At 51.0% G+C, this 16042-nt stretch overlaps 2 protein-coding genes across 3 annotated transcripts; one reads left to right on the plus strand and one right to left on the minus strand.

The window, feature by feature from the left end:
- Positions 1-344: 344 nt before the first annotated feature.
- Positions 345-4446, minus strand: Alkbh2 (alkB homolog 2, alpha-ketoglutarate dependent dioxygenase). Of its 2 annotated transcripts, XM_087903721.1 has the most exons (4): positions 4308-4446; positions 3681-3981; positions 1669-1867; positions 345-669 (listed from the first exon to the last, which is right to left on the minus strand). In XM_087903721.1, the coding sequence occupies exons 2-4, from the start codon at positions 3892-3894 to the stop codon at positions 363-365; spliced, it is 720 nt and encodes a 239-aa protein (XP_087759847.1). In that variant the 5' UTR covers positions 3895-3981; positions 4308-4446; the 3' UTR covers positions 345-362. The 2 variants fall into 2 exon arrangements, with proteins under 2 accessions (XP_087759847.1, XP_085536775.2); XM_085680649.2 differs by lacking the exon at positions 3681-3981 and having other exon boundaries at positions 4308-4427.
- Positions 4447-6022: 1576 nt separating this feature from the next.
- On the plus strand, positions 6023-15032 carry Ung (uracil DNA glycosylase). The gene is made up of 7 exons (XM_087903720.1): positions 6023-6239; positions 6691-6897; positions 7540-7635; positions 11301-11398; positions 11739-11827; positions 12722-12900; positions 14010-15032. The coding sequence occupies exons 1-7, from the start codon at positions 6120-6122 to the stop codon at positions 14148-14150; spliced, it is 930 nt and encodes a 309-aa protein (XP_087759846.1). The 5' UTR covers positions 6023-6119; the 3' UTR covers positions 14151-15032.
- Positions 15033-16042: the final 1010 nt, after the last annotated feature.

The following is a 16042-nucleotide window of genomic DNA, read 5'->3' on the forward strand; positions in this document are numbered from 1 at the left end:
GCAGATGTGACGTAGCATCCTCTTCCTGAACTGGGTGCTGTGTACTGGGCCCTGTGTTCTCTCTGGGTCATGAGAATAAATCCTCTCTTCAAGCAAAAAGAGAAAATACAAGGTATTGATTATTAGAAATAGATTTTAGGGGCTGGACAGATGTCTCAGCAGGTAGGAGCACTTGCTGCCCTCCCAGACTTAAGTTCAATACTGAGGCTGCAGGATCTGAGTTTGGTTCCCAGCACTGTGTCATACAGCTCACAACCACCTGTGACTCCAGCACCAGGTGATCGTACACCTCCTTCTGGCATCCTGGCACCTGCACACATGCAGCACACACACACAAATAAAAATAATAAATAAAAAATGTTTTATTTCTTAGTAGGTAAAATTTTCCGAAAAGTCAAGTTGACCCGAGGAGCCAGGACCCTCTTGCGGATGGGGAGACTGTGGTACCAGTGGGTATTGGTGGGGTGGTTCATCATCAGCAGGCTTCCATGGGCCAGCTGCAGCCTGACCACCTCCGCTGTCTGCCGGGATCCCTTCCCTCGGGAGTCTTTGTGCCGGAAGAGGAAGTCTCTGCAAGCCCCAAAGGAGACAGATGCAATGGGACTCCCAGGAGCCAGTTCTCTTTCATCATCCCTGTGTTCCCCAATGTGGTCGCAACCATCTTTGTACCTGTAGTGGGAAAACAACCACAGTGCTGAAAAAAACCCTCTCCATCACCTGCCGATGCTGCAGGTGCCTCATCCTAGCCGGAAACAGCCTGCTGTTTCTGTATACCCCTAGCCTGCGAGGCCAGAGAGCCAAGTAAGGTGTTTGCATGAGAAAGGCCCCCAGTTGGTGGAACTTTAGAGCCAGTCAGGAGTAGGTGTGTCATTGTAGTTGGGCTTTGAAGTTTCAAAAGCTCACACCAAGCCCAGTGTCTGTCTCTGCCTGCGGCCTGCAGGTGAGAATGTGAAGCTCTCAGCTCCTACTCCAGGCTGTGCTGGTCTGCTTCCCACCAAAATGACCATGGACTAACACTCTAACACAGAAAGCAAGCCTCGGCGAAATGTTTTCTTTTCTAAGAGTTGCTTTGGTTATGGTGTCTCCTCACAGCAGAAGAACACTGACTAGGACACTTAGCTACATCTTGTAGTGTTTGCAGACCTCACACATCAAATCAAATAGCCACGCCTTCCAGTCGCCAGGTTCGTGTTGGAAAAACCTGCCCTACTCCGCCTGTATACACACCAACCATCACCCTGTGCAGTCGGCCCTGCCCTTTATACTCTTTTTCTCCCTGGTTCCTGAGTTCCACTCCATGGACACCGTGGATTCCTCTGTTCTACTCCAAATGTTGGTATCACCAGCTCTCTAGCTCATTCCATGTCAAATGTCACTGCCTTGAGGGGCCCTCCCTCTAACCACCTCATGCCAGATAACTTCCCCTTGAGCCCAGGCCGGGAGCCTGGCCGTTCTGTTCTCAGAACACACTATTGGTTGCTGCGGTGGAAGCAGGCGTTCCGGGCACTTTCAGGGTGGAGGCTAGGGATGTGCTGACTTCACCAGCAACCTCACCTAACCCCTCCCTCCTGTCCTGGAAAGTCCTTAGCCCTCACTAGTACAGAAGGGTTGTCCCTAATAAACAAAGCATGTGGAGTCCTTAACCCTTCCCTGGGTAGCAAATGTTACCTGTTAATGAGCACAAAGTTGAAGGTCTGCCCTGTCACCCCGAAGATCCGATCTCGAACACGCTCTAGAACTGGAATCCAGGGCTTTGGTGTCAGTGTAAGACCAGAAAAGGTGTATGTCAGCCCAGCGTCTCCATAGGTTGCCTGCTTCCTGGGAACGCTGTGCCATTTTCCAAACACTTGGACCTTGGCCAGTGCACCTGGGCAGATGAAATGGCAGCTCTGACCCTCAAGGGATATAGGCAGATATCCTGTACATCTTCTGGGTACTCAAAGGGGAGGGAACTAGAAATGATATTTCCTCTGCTCGTCATGTTATAGAATGCCCTTTTGGGGGTCTCTTCCCCGAAGGCACTGTGGCCTACTCTCATTTTCATGAAGGGGTATGGTGGCACACCCCTGTAATCTCATCACTCTGGCGCTGATGGAGGCAGAGCACAAGTTCCAGGCAAGTGTGTCTCAAAAAAAAAAAACCCAAAGGGTTGGAGAGGTGGCGCAGCTGGTAAAGTGCCTGTCACAAGGTGTGGCTGCATGTGCCTCAAATCCCACTGCTGGGGGTTCACCGGCCAGCTGGTCTAGCTGGAACTGCAAGAAAAATGAGGGGGTGCCTAGCTGGGCATTATACAACACGGGGCAGTGGGAATGCAGGGCTCTGACTTTGTCGTGTGCACACACTAGCATTAAAATCAGTGGGGTGCAAAACCAAAGAAATAAAAGCACAACAGAGGCTTAGGACGGACAATTCTGCAGGAGTAGGGGGTCAGAGAATGAGTAGTGTGTGAAAATAACCAAAATGTATCATACACATACATGAAATTGTTGAAGAACTAAAAAATAAAAAAAAAATCACAGATGACTTGGTCTATAAGCAGCTGAGGCCATCTTTCTCCTCTCTTTTTTTTTTTTAAATAAACTGTGCTGCACACCTTTAATCCCAGCACTTGGCAGAGAGGCAGATGGATCTCTGAGTTCAAGGCCATCCCGGTCTACAGAGTGAGTTTCTGCACAGCCAGGGCTACACAGTGAGTTCCTGTCTCAGAAAAACAAAACAAAACACTTTTATGCTTGCCCGCATATCTGTACAACCTGTATGTGTCTGGTCCCTCGAAGGCTGGAAGAGGGTATCAGAGTGCCTAGGACTGGAGTTACAGAGGGCTGTGAGCTGCCATGTGGGTGCCGGGAATCAAACCTGGGTCCTCTGGGAGGACAGCTACTGATCTTAACTTCTGGGTCATCTTTCAACTCCTCATATACTTATTTATGGCCTTTAAAGACAGGGTCTCATGCATCCCAGGCTAGCTTTGAACTCTCCAGTTAGCTGAGGATGACCTTGAACTCTGGATCCTCCTACCTCCACCTCCCAAGTTCTGAAGTTACAGGTACGCATCAGCATATCATGGCTTCAGGTTTTAAAACTCATTCATTGTCTTAACTAAAGTCAGAACATAGACAGCTCTGAACATAATGAAGTTGAGTCATGGATGGATGGTTTTGTCAGCTGTGTGCTCATTACAGCGTCTCAATATGTGGTCTCCAGGCAACAGCATCAGCACCACCTTCAAACTCTTCAGACACTGAACTGCAAGGGTCAGGAAGCCAGCAGAGTTCTGAGGGCGGGAGGCGTCCAGCTAAACTATACAGCCATCCATAAGAAACTACCTGGCTATCTGCAGTCTCGCCTACTAGACAAGCACAACTTGGTTGCACATGAGTGTTCGTTTGACCACGCTGGGGTCTAACCTAGGGTTCTGTGAATAGAGAAGCGCTCTACCACTGGCTTGGAAGACTGATAAAAACGGTGATGCCCAGGCTGCACCTCCCGCTATTCTGATTCAGTATCACAAAGAACCCAGAAAGTTTTGGAGTTCATTTTTTTTTTTAACTTTCCAGGCAATTCCAAGCAGTAGCCAGGTAATTTCGCTCTAGACCCTGTCACAGCCTGAGTTCACGCTTCTCCTAACAGAGGCACATTCTTTCATCACCTAAGCCTAACAGCTAAAGCCCTCCGCTTACCGGTAAAATACTCCACTTCTTGCTCCAACTCTCGGAAGATCTCGTCTGCCTCGGCTTTGCCAAACAGGATGGTGTAATCACAATTCAGACCTTGAGCACGAAGGTGCCGCCAGTTGGAGCTCGACTGGCCGCCCGAGGCTCCTCCTGATGGGACTGGCTCCTCCCCTCCCTCTTTGCGGTCGCCCGGGTCGGGCCTCACCAGGAACCTATCCATCCCGCCGCCCCTGCACAGCCGTGGAGGTGAGTGGCAAGGCGAGGGGAGCCCCAGGCTCAGTGCTCCACCCGCGTGCCACAGACACGTCTACAAAGGAAACAGGGCATTAAAACTAGGATCTGCCTGGTGGTCCCTAACCAGGTGGTGAGTTTGCAAACCCCTCAGGCCTGCTCTCTTGTTTACGTCTCGTAGCACAAGCTAACCTCAACCTAAAAATCCACCTGCCTCCGTTGCCAACAGCTGGGATCTCAGGCAAGCAGTCACAGGCCCCGCCCCCTTCGGAATTCGCTAGCTCCGGCAGCAAACGCTACACGTGGGAAGACAAAAGAGCAGAGGTGCAGAGCACGGGGTTTGCCCGGAGTCACCCAGAAAAGCAGTGTGTCTCTACCCTGCACCCAGGGTGAGAGACTGACACAGGAGAGTAGCTCCGCCGGAGAAACCCAGGGTATGAGGCCCTATGCGAGGGCTCTGCACGGACAAACGGAGCTCCGCAACTCCAGACGCCCACATCCGCCTTTCCAGGCTGTGCGGGATTTCCGGCACAGCGCCACCTATCGGCCCCTCTGCGCACCGCAGGATGCTGCTTTTCCAGATGGTTCTGCAATGTTGAGGCCTGTCGACTGGTTCTGGGGTCACTTTTGGGGGATCCAAGAGCCTAGTGTCGTACAGGATACTGTCTCATTGGTGTGTGTGTGGGGTAACTATGTATAAACCTGCACATCTGACGAAGTCACAGCATTGTCTCACTACGACAGTCAAGATGGGGAGCAATTACACCATTCCATAAAATCCTCCTCAGGCACCAACTTAATGGTCTTGTCTATATAACCCCTACCTACTCTGTCTGCTGTTCCTGGTTGCTTTTCCCAGGCTTCCAAATAAATGGAATTATATGCTGTTACGGTCTTTTCTATTTGACTTCTTTTTGTAAACTTTTAGATAGAACTATGTTGCTTTTTGTCTCTAGCATTAAGTACGAACATTATGTGTATATATTATATACAAACATAAGTGCCGTTTGTACCAGTGTCTCCCTTTCATTGCTGGGTTAGTGTTCTGGTGTATGGAGAAAGCACAATATAAAGACAGTGTGGCAGTCACTTCTGGCTCTAGGTGACACAGCAAAATCCCTCTTCAGGCTCAGACTTATTCTGTGATTTTACCTCACTTGAGAAAACATCCAGGAGGGTGGTTATGGGGTCGCGCGGCCGGAGGAAAAGTGTATCTATCATCTGCAGCTTGTTGGAGCACATGCGCTCCGTGATGGCGGCTCACTACCTAAAAAGCACTTCCTGTCCCTAAAAGTACTTCCTGTCCTGAACTCTGGCACCCTCCAGCAAAACCCAGGTCCTGTCTCACGCACACCGTATTTTGGAGATGGAAACAGGAAAAGGGCAATGTAAGAAATAAGATTACTTTGTACAGTACGGAAGTGAGCAGGGTGACAGGCTGGGGGGTTGGGCAGAACACCTCACGGGGAGGGTCCTAAGCCGGGACTGAAGCTTTGCTTTCGAGAACAAAGTGCATCGGGTGTGAAGATCTCAGAGGGACGGCTGGGGAACTGCTAGGGTGTCGGGAGTTAAGATTTGGAAGCTGTAGGCCAGGCTGGCCTCTAACAAACCAAGATAGGCATTGAGATTCTGATCCTCCTGCCTCCGCCTCCCAAATGCTGGGGTTACTAGGTGTACAGCCACTCAGCGGCATAGGAGGGTTTTTCCTGGGCAGTAGTCAAGGTTTAATCTACACCTCAAAAGATCACTCAGTAGAAATGAACAGCTGGGATCGTTCAAGTCTAGATTTGGGGATAACTGAAAGATGTTTATGGTCTGAATGTGGGGAACTAAGTGCATGAGATAGACAGAGCCAAGGGGGTGTGTAGCTCGGTGGTCAAGTGGCTGCTCAGCATGCACGAAGGCCCAGAGTTCAAACCCAAGACTGAAAGGGAGGAAGGAAGGGAGATGTTCCGGGGACGGAGGAACAAATCTAATCTTCACCGTGAGCAGCAACAACAGTGAGACCTGAGAGACCTGTGCGCGGAGGAGGATGGGCTTCGCAAGCCCCACCTCGCCAGGGGCGGTGCCGCAGCCCCTCCCACACATGCGCGTTGGGCCCCACCGCCCCAGTCCTGCCAGCTTCCCCGCCCCCGACTCGAACTGGCGCCGTCGACGGAGCGCCAACCGTGAACACTGCTCCAAGTGTCCCGGAGCTCGGTCCCCGGTGCAGGCATGATCGGCCAGAAAACCCTCTACTCCTTCTTCTCCCCGACCCCCACTGGAAAGCGGAGCACGCGCAGCCCCGAGCCCACCCCAAAGGGAGACGTGGCTGCCGAGGACAGCGGCGATGCGGTGAGGCGTGCGGGGCAGTGCGGGGATGGGTGTGGAGCTGCGTGGGGTACCGGTCAGGAGCTCCGTGCACGCCGCTGCTCGGCTAGACCCGGCTGCCTTACGAGTTCAAAACAGCCGCGCGCGTCGGCGGCCGCCATGCCGAGACGCCAACCAATGGGGACAGGGCTCGGCCTCCGCCGAGCCAATTGGCGTGCAGCGTTCCCGCCCCTCCCTTCATGGGGTCCAATCACAGGCGGCAGGGGGCGGGAGCGGTTTTGCCGCGAAAAGGCCACGTGGGCTTTAGGCGCGTAGGCGGGCGGGGCGCGGCGGCGGCTCAGCCGGGGTCTGCTCGGCCCAGGTCGGATCAACCATGGGCATCTTCGGGCCGCGACCTTTGGGGTTGGCGCGGGGGCTGCGCGCGCCGAGGAGGGCAAGGGCGCGAAGTCTTACTTCCGATCCCGACTCCTGGCAGGCCAGCCCCGCCAAGAAGGCCCGGGTCGGGCAGGACGAGCCGGCCAAGCCGCCCTCGTCGCCGCTCAGCGAGGAGCAGCTTGTCCGCATCCAGAGGAACAAGGCCGCGGCCCTGCTCAGGCTCGCCGCTCGCAACGTGCCTGCCGGCTTCGGCGAGAGCTGGAAACAGCACCTGAGCGGAGAGTTCGGGAAGCCGTACTTCGTCAAGGTCGGTGGGCGCGCGGGTGCAGCCTGCGTTTGCGGGTGGCTGTCTTTCGGCCTCCTAGTATTTGGGTTAAAGCAAGGACTGGAAGGTGGTTTTCTGGCTTGGTATTCCTATGGGGAAGAGTACTGTGCAGGACAATTTGGGGAGTCTCCTTTTCACGTGCATCTGGGATTGAACTCCGGTTGGCGCGCTTGGCGCCAGCTGCCCTCGTGGCCTCATGTAAGCCACTTGGTTGGCGCGCCAGAAAACCCTGGCGTAGTAAACCCCCAACCAGACTGAGTGAAATTACCTTTGGCCTTTTTTTAAGTCAGGGAAAGAAGGTTTAAGGCCTCGGGCTATAATCTCAAATCGAAAGCTGTAGCCTGGAGGGTCAGAAGCTGCCACTGGGGTGCCCCAGACTCTGGGCTCCCAAAAGACGTTGTTGGGGGCGGGGGGGGGCAGAGAGGCGGGGGGGGGGGCAGTGAAATGAAAGCAGCTTGGGGAATCAACCTTAATCCAGCCCAGGGTAAAAAAAAAAAATTGAGTTTAAATCATACAAAGAACCAAACGAGACTTCAAACACGCTTTATAAAAAGGTTTTTAAACCTAATTTTTATGGCTTCCTGTGAGAACCTGCTTTTAAGTCTTGTTTATCTTTGAAATCAGCTAATGGGCTTTGTTGCTGAAGAGAGAAAACATCACAAGGTCTATCCACCTCCGGAGCAGGTGTTCACGTGGACCCAGATGTGTGACATCCGAGATGTAAGTGAGGCTGGGGTCTGGGTAGGACAGCCTCAGCCACAGGCAGTGATTTGGTACTAAATGACCCTGAAGTGTGAGGCTCGTTTGTGTGGCCGATGCAGAGCTGTGCTGAGCCATGGCACTCAACCTCTGGATGGATTCCATAAACCATCGTCTATTTCCAAAACAACAGGAAAAATATATGTACACATTGCATGCTCACTTTTTTCTTTTAAATTCATTGTTATATGTGACCCCAAGGTTATTTCAGTCTCTTGATCATAGGCAGTGGGAACGGAGAAGTGAGGGTCTTTCCGTTTGTATTATGCGCGTTATGGGGGAAATGCGAAGAAGTTAACACCTACTCATAATCTCAGAACTTGGGGCTTGGAGGCCAGCCTGGGCTACTTGAGACCCTGACTCAACAAAATAAAAGGCAAAAGCAAGTGCTGTTATATCTTATACCGAGGTAGGAAGGATAGCCTGGGATACTTGTTTCAGGTAGCATGCCTGCATTTCTCTGAATGACCGTCCATTGGACAGCTCGTTCTCAGCCATCCTTCTGTTGGTGGCGTGGGTGACTGGAGTTTCCTGGTGGCTCCACTCTTCTTGTTTTCCTCAGCCAGCCTTTCTCAGACTGGTAAGGAGTAGAGCAAGTGAGCAGTTACTCATGAGTAAATATCCAAAAACCTTCACCTGAGTGTCCCAGCCCTGCTCAGGTGCAGACCGCTGTCGAGTGTGGCCCCTGAAACCACAGTTTGCTTGAGCTGAACTGACTGCATTCCCTCCCGCTTAGAGGGTCTACCATTGGGAACTCTAGCATTGCCTTTCCTAGCCTTTGCTGCTGGCTGTGCTGAGGATTGAACCAGGATTTCACAAGGCTGTGCAACTGTACCCATTTCATTTTGACGGTGATCTGAGTTACCCAACCTGGCTTTGAACATACTCAGGCCGACCTTAAATTTCTGGTTTAGTTTTGTTTTTTCTGTTGTGTTTGATTCTTGCAGTGCTGGGGAGTCGAGCTCATGGTGTCAGTATTATGCCTTACCATTGAACCACAGCCTTATTGTTTTTTTTTTTAAGATTTATTTATTAGTTATGTACACAACATTCTGTTTGCATGTGTTTTCTGGTGCAGAAGAGGGCACCAGATCTTATGTGCTTGCTGGGAATTGAACTCAGAACCTCTGGAAGAACAGTCAGTGCTCTTAACCTCTGAGCCATCTCTCCAGACCCCCAGCCTTAAATTTTGATGCACAACCTCAGCCTCTCAGATAGCCGGAATTGTAGCCTGAGTGCTTGGTTCGTCTCAACATTTTGAAGGTGGATTCATTTCATTCCCTTGGACTGTCTAGTTCTCGAGAGCTTTGGTGTATGGCATTAAAAAAAAAATACTTCTTGTTTTATGTGCATTGGTGTTTCCCTGCATGTATATCTGTGTAAGTGTCAGATCCCTGGAACTGGAGTTGTAGTCAGGTCTGAGCCGCCACATGGGTGCTGGGATAGAACCCAGGTCCTCTCTACAGCCCCTCCTTTCTCTTCCAGAGGGAAACTTAAGGGAGTCTTCTTCCCTCCTCCGTTAGGTTCTGGGATTGAACTCGGGACATTGGACTTGTAGTCAAGTAGCTTTACCTGCTGAAGCATTTCAGCCCCATATTTTTTTATTTTTGATGAATACATATTGATTGTATGTACTTAACAGGTTTGGTGACATTGCACAGCTGTTACCCCAGACATTTATTTTTTCTTGTTTTCCTTTTTTCTAATAAAGACTTTAACATTTTTTTGTACATTTTTGTCTGAATGTGTATGTCTGCAGCACATGTATGCAGACCTTTTGGAGGCCAGAAGAGGACCGTGTGGATGCTAGGTCTCCTGCAAGAGCACCATCTCCAGCCCTTATCTTTGCTTTGTTTTGGAAACATTCCAGTTCTTGCTCCTATTTAAAATAAGTGATTGTTGTCAACTGAGGCTACTATAGCTGTAGAGCAGTAGACGTTGCTCCTCCTGGCTGGGTGGTGATGGTGCATACCTTCAATTCCTGCACTTGGAGGCAAAGGTGGTCAGATCTCTGAGTTTGAGAGCTGCCTGAACAGAGTGAGTTCCAGGACTGTCAGCTGCACAGGGAAAGAAAGAAACCCGTCTGGAGAAAATAAAGAGGCCCAGCCCCACCCCACCCCTCCCAGCTTTCTCCTCTGTTGGAGTTGGTCTGAAGGCTTGGGTGGCACACGTAGAGTCTGCACACCCACTAGTCACTCACTTCAGTGTGTGCTGTGGCTGCATGAACTGCGCGAGCACAGCATGCGGGTTGCTCTTTTTTTCTTTCTTTTTTTTTTTTTTAAATAGGATGTTAGCTTGGTTTACATCAGATCCAGTTTTTTTGTTTTTGGTTTTTTTTTTAATTATGTGTACAATATTCTGTCTGTGTGTATGCCTGCAGGCCAGAAAGAGGGCACCAGACCTCATTACAGATGGTTGTGAGCCACCATGTGGTTGCCGGGAATTGAACTCAGGACCTTTAGAAGAGCAGGCAATGCTCTTAACCACTGAACCATCTCTCCAGCCCCCCAGGCTGCTCTTTAAGCAGGACGTCTTGCGCCCCAGCCTTGCCTCTGCCTGTCATTGTTAGGGTTAGTGAATGCCTTACCCCAGGAGCTATAAAGTAGATGGTGAAGCCATTGGGCTGCAGCCATGCCTGACCCTCAGGAAGTGAAACATGGGGTTCCTTGTTCTTGAGTTCTTAGACCCCTGGGTCCTCTCAGCCTCTGCTGGGGACTTCTGTGGGGAACACACAGGCTCAGGGAAACCAGGGACTCTGTCCACAGTTGTCCTTGTCCCATCCCTGGAGTCCTAAAGCAGGAAAGTTCTGTGTGATCAGGTTCTTCGTGGAGGACACAACTGCCTGGCACTGAGGCAGGCACAGAGCTGCGTGGTGGGAATCAAAGCCTGCAGCTGAATTCTAAGGGAACGGGTGTTAGCCATGTGGAAATGCTGGAAAGGACAGGGTCTGTGTCCAGGGGTCAGCCTTTCCACACCTGAGAAGGGCACCAGCCTTCATGGCTAGCCAGCTACTCCAGTGCTTGTTACCTGGCCTCGTTCTCAGCATGTTGCCCATTCAGTCCTGCGGGCATCGGCTGTTGGGAGGGATCTGGGTGCCGGTCTGTGAAAGCTCAGGTTGGCTCTTCCTTTGCCCAGCAGTGTTTTCCCATAAGAGAGCAGGCTGACTGCCTGGGAGAGCCAGCACAGTAAGTGGTAACAGGCCAGGAGTGTCTAGCCTTTTGACGCTGTCATCCACAAAGGTGGTGGTCCGTGTGCTACAGGGACTTCCATGGGTACCGAGAAGTGCTTAGCTTGCAGTGACCACCTCCCCCTACCCCTCTGTGGTGCTAACGTGTGATGGGCTAGGATGGTCCCTCCTCGGTATATTTTCTGAGTGGTTCCGCATGTTACCAAGTTTTGTCGTGTGAGAAGCGAAGAAACACCAGACTGTCCTAAGGGGCCATTACACCGAGGCCACTGAGTGAAGGGTGGGGTATTATTGGGGCTGCTAGCATGTGGTGGACTGTTCTTTTTGGGGTCCTCCGTTAGGCCTTTAGTGGGGCTCCACTGTTCATTGTACTGTCCTGTGTGTCCACCGTGTGTTGCTCTGAACTGAACCCGGTGTTGTCTGATACTTGCGTTCACAGGTGAAGGTTGTCATTCTGGGACAGGATCCTTATCACGGCCCTAATCAAGCTCACGGGCTCTGCTTCAGTGTGCAAAGACCAGTTCCACCTCCACCCAGGTACTCCATGGTGCAGCTGGCATCAGTCAGGTCATAGGTGTATGGTCAGGATGGCTGGGTCATTGAGGATTGGCACTGCTGGGGGGGTGCATCTACCGAGAACTAAAAGGTGGACTGGGACTGCCCTACTCAGTTCTTCCACGGTGCTATTCTGATTTCCAGTCTGAGTGCAGACCACGGAGGAGGTCTGTAGTAGGTGGCCATCAGGGTTGTGGGTGTCTGTCTCTTCCCATGCCATCCAGGCTTTTTGTTTCTAACCTAGTCAAGCCCGCGTGGAGATTTGTATTTATAAACTGCTGGGGATTCTGGTTGATTGTCCTTTTCTCTGCCTTGGTTTCAGTTTGGAAAACATATTTAAAGAGCTGTCTACAGACATCGATGGTTTTGTTCATCCTGGCCATGGGGATTTGTCGGGGTGGGCCAGACAAGGTAACCGGGCCTAGCTAGGCTTTTTTGGGACCAATGCCAGTAGCCTGCTCTTGTGTTTCTTGTCTGTCCCTCTGTCCCTGTGTGCCTGTGTGTATAGGTGTGTGTGTGCTTGAGTGCTAATGTTGGTGGAGGGCAGAGGCACTGAGTTCCCTGGAGCTGGAGTTAAGAGGCAGTTGTAAGCTGCCCAAATGGGGTTAAATCCAGGTCTTCTGTGAGGGTTGGTATGCTCTTAACTGCTAAGTTGTCTCCATTCCCATTGCTGTATTTTCCAAAGTTGGCCCTCCTGTAATGAGGACTCTGATAAGATCTGGAGCCTTTTTACCCCGTGTTGTCCTCGGCCACTCTTTTCTGCTTCTTTTTCAAATGTGCATTGGTGTTTGCCGTGGATGTCAGGTCCCTTGGAACTAGAATTACAGACAGTTGTGAGCTGCCATGTGTGGGTGCTGGGACTTGAACCTGGGTCCTCTGGAAGAGCAGTCAATGCTGTTAACCACTGAGCCGTCTCTTCAGCTCCTCCTCAGCCACTCTTAACCTTTGTAGTTACAGTTCCAACACACTTGCTCCTGGCAGTTTGTTCTTGGCTTCTAACAGTTTGATTTTGTTGCCATCAACTTATTTTGGGCCCATTTTCTCTTCTGGTTCTTTAAAATTACTTAGCATATGAATTTCTGAACACTTTGGTTTTTTGTTTACTACCTAAAACTAGAAGGTGCTAAGGGGGCAGATATGAAACAAAGAGTCCTGAATCTGGCTCAGGGGTCACTGCTGGTCATGTTGTAAGTTTATATGGCCCAATTTCACTTCTTCGCTGGGTCTATTGTGAGCAGCTTGGTTGGTGTCACCCTCTGTAGAGCTTGTTTGTGCTGCCTCCTGACTTCTCCATCCTGTTCACAGGTGTCCTCCTCCTCAATGCTGTCCTCACTGTCCGCGCCCACCAGGCCAATTCCCATAAGGAGAGAGGCTGGGAGCAGTTCACTGATGCAGTTGTGTCCTGGCTAAACCAGAACCTGACTGGCCTGGTCTTCCTGCTGTGGGGCTCTTATGCTCAGAAGAAGGGCAGTGCCATCGATAGGGTATGTGTCTTCTAACTGCTTCACAGAGAGCCGGGGAGCCTCGGGTCCCTACTTGAGTGCAGTGAGACACTGTGTGTAAAATCCATTGTAATTAGAATCAGGTTCCAACTGACAGGGATGTAATATAATAGAAGCATTAACCTGCCCTGTGCTAAGGACACCATGGTCCCTGGCACCCTGTTTGCACGTCATGCACTACTTGATGAATAAGGCAAATATCCTGTTTCCGAGAAACTTGGGACCATACAGAACACAGGCCTTCCACTGAATCAGACAGATTTACTCGCAAATGCCGTGGGCAGTGAGCGCTTGAGCAGAAGGGCTGCTTGTGAGTTCCCAGCAGCACCAGAGCGCTTGCATCTTCTCCTGACCCACCTGTCACCAAGTCACGGAGATGAGAACCTCAGGCAGTGTCTTCCTTGAACCCTCTTACCCATCTTCCCAGTAAATCCTGTCTTACCAGTGAGTCTAGTCACCTGTGCCCCTAAAATGTCCCAATACTGCTTCGCATTGCCTCCTGGGCTGGATGCCACTATTTCTGTAGTCATGGCTGCCTGTGGATGTAGACAGTGGGGCAGAGGTGGGGAGAGAGGACTGGAGGAAGCTATCTAGGGCCTCTGGGAGCAGCTGCATCCAAACTGCAGTGAGACTGAACCTGGTGTGTGTCAAATCTCAGAATGACTTTTGAGGGTGGGACATAGTCACCCAGTGTTGAGCTAGACAGTCTCAAATGGAGAGAAACCTCAGCACTTAGTCCCACTTAACTACTCTTTCAGAGGGCCAAGGTTCTGTTTCCAGCACTGTGTGAAGCAACTCAGCTGCCTAGAGGGGGGGTAAACTTAGAATCACTGCTGCTTCATAGCAGATGTCACCTGACGATGGTCAGAGCAGGAATAACTGGGTAGTAAGATGTGGCCACCTGTCTGCCATTGCAGATGTTGCCCTATGCCTGTGAGCTCAGCAAAGCTGAGCCTCGAGTTTGTGAGTGCTGGGGCTGAATACGCTGCAGAAGGTGGGCAGGGCAGAGCGTGCACAGGGTCTAGAGGGACAGTGGCCATGCTTGTGTTGAGAAGGTGCCAGCTGCCACACTGAACTCTGTTCTTTTTCAGAAGCGTCACCATGTCCTGCAAACAGCCCATCCCTCCCCACTGTCGGTGTACAGGGGATTCTTTGGATGTAGACATTTTTCTAAAGCCAATGAACTACTCCAGAAGTCTGGCAAGAGGCCCATCAACTGGAAGGAGCTATGATCTGCAGTGCGGGCCACCGGTCTCCAATAGTGGCTCTGAGATACTACTGCCACTGAAGCATTGGCCAGTTTAGAAGTCACTGGAAATGTCCCTGTTAAGTCTCTGTGTGTGAAGACAATGGAAAGATCTCTGTAAAGCAGTCACGTGCCAATCAGGCTGCAGAAACCACAGCTTCAGCAACCAGGCCTCGACTGGCACTAGGTTGGAACTCTGGGCTAGTCAGGGTGGCCTAGCCACGCACGCGGCTCCTCACGGTCCAGTCACATACTTGGCCCTCTGGGCTGTATTGGGCTGGGGGAGAGATTTGTACCTTTTGATCAGCTAAAAGTTTGGCACCTACTGCTGTTTACTTTTGCCTTTAGACTAGAGGTTACAAGGTGTTCAGGCCCTTATGTCTTAAAAGGGTGTTTTGCGATCTTGAGAAATCAGGATAGAAAGTGAGACTGTTCGTGATTACAAAGGGAGTGAGTGTGTGCTTTCCGGGGCTCAGGAGAAGTGGCTGCTGCTTGTCTAGATTTTTGCCTTAAGCAACTAGTGAGTTGAGCAAAGCAGAGGACAGGTTTATTTTTGTTTTAAATGGGGGGGGGGGTGGTTCTTCTGCCTCTGGAGTTGGGGTTTCCCACAGCAGATGGCTAGATGTTGGTTTGTGTGTAGAGCTGGGGATCCAACCCCAGGGTCCTGGTTTTTATGGACTGAATTCAGGCAGGTTATGTTTTTCTGCAACACTGGAGGATATTGTCTTTTACGAGCTGGGCAAGTACATCTTTTTTTTTTTTTAGGAGACAATCTAAGTTTATACCTCACCCTGGATTCAGTAGATCCAGCTGGTTAGAGAAGTGACCCTGCCTGGGCAGGATAATAAAGACTTGAGTTTGGATTTGTGCTGACTGTTCTTTAGCATTTATTCGTGGGTACCCTGTGCTGCTTTTTGTCACCATAGCAACCACTGATTGCAGGAAGAGCAGCCCTTTGTCCTTATGGCCTATGTGTAGCTCTCCACAGGACCACCCACTGCCAGCCTGGAGCAGTACACTGCTGCTGTGGGTAGGTTGGCCAGGGTAGAGGTCTGCTGGGACCCCAAAGAAACAGTTTTCTGGGGGGAAGCAAGCCTTTGGGGATCCTGGCTGAGTTCTGATCTGTGAGTTTCTGTTCTTGGGAATAGGAGATTCGGGTATGACTGACTCCATTGCCTTACAGGTGGCCCAAGCGGCTGTCAGGTGGGCCATCTAAATGAAGGTTCAATTCACTGGTGTTTGAGGAAGAAAGCAAAATGAATCAAGGAACAGGGTACGGCTTGGTTCCCGTGGGTGTGCACAGTAGGCCCCAAGTTGCAGAGTTTGCAGAGTGGCTGTAGGCCCAGTTTAGAAACGGTGCTTCCTTCCTGGCCTTGTCTACAGAAGGTGGCTTGAGATTCCGTGTTCAGGGGCAACAGACAGACTCCCTGAGGAGGAGGACGCCGGAGTTTGCCCACTGGCCTTGTCAGGTCCACCCCAGAGCCATGTGCTGAATTCCCATGCTCAAAGGCAAAGTGAGAGGCCCATCTATGCCAGCTAGGGGGACACTTCCTGTGTAGGTCTGTAAGAGGAGAGCCATTGATTGGTGGCACACACCTTTGGTGGGCAGAGGCAGGTAGATCTCAGTCCTTGGATAGCCAGGGCTACACAGAGAAACCCTGTCTTTAAAAAATCAAAAGAGGGGCTGAAGAGATGGCTCAGTCGTTAAGAGCACTGGCTGCTCTTCCAGAGGTCATGAGTTCAATTCCCAGCAACCACATAGTGGCTCACAGCCATCTGTAATGAGAGCTGACACACTCTTCTGGCATGTGGGCATACATGGAGGCAGAATGGTGTATATGCAATAAAATAAATCTTCAAAAAAAAATCAAAAGAGGC

Source organism: Myodes glareolus, chromosome 2 (assembly GCF_982192425.1).
Source record: "Myodes glareolus chromosome 2, mMyoGla1.1, whole genome shotgun sequence".
NCBI classification, from domain to species: Eukaryota; Metazoa; Chordata; class Mammalia; order Rodentia; family Cricetidae; genus Myodes; species Myodes glareolus.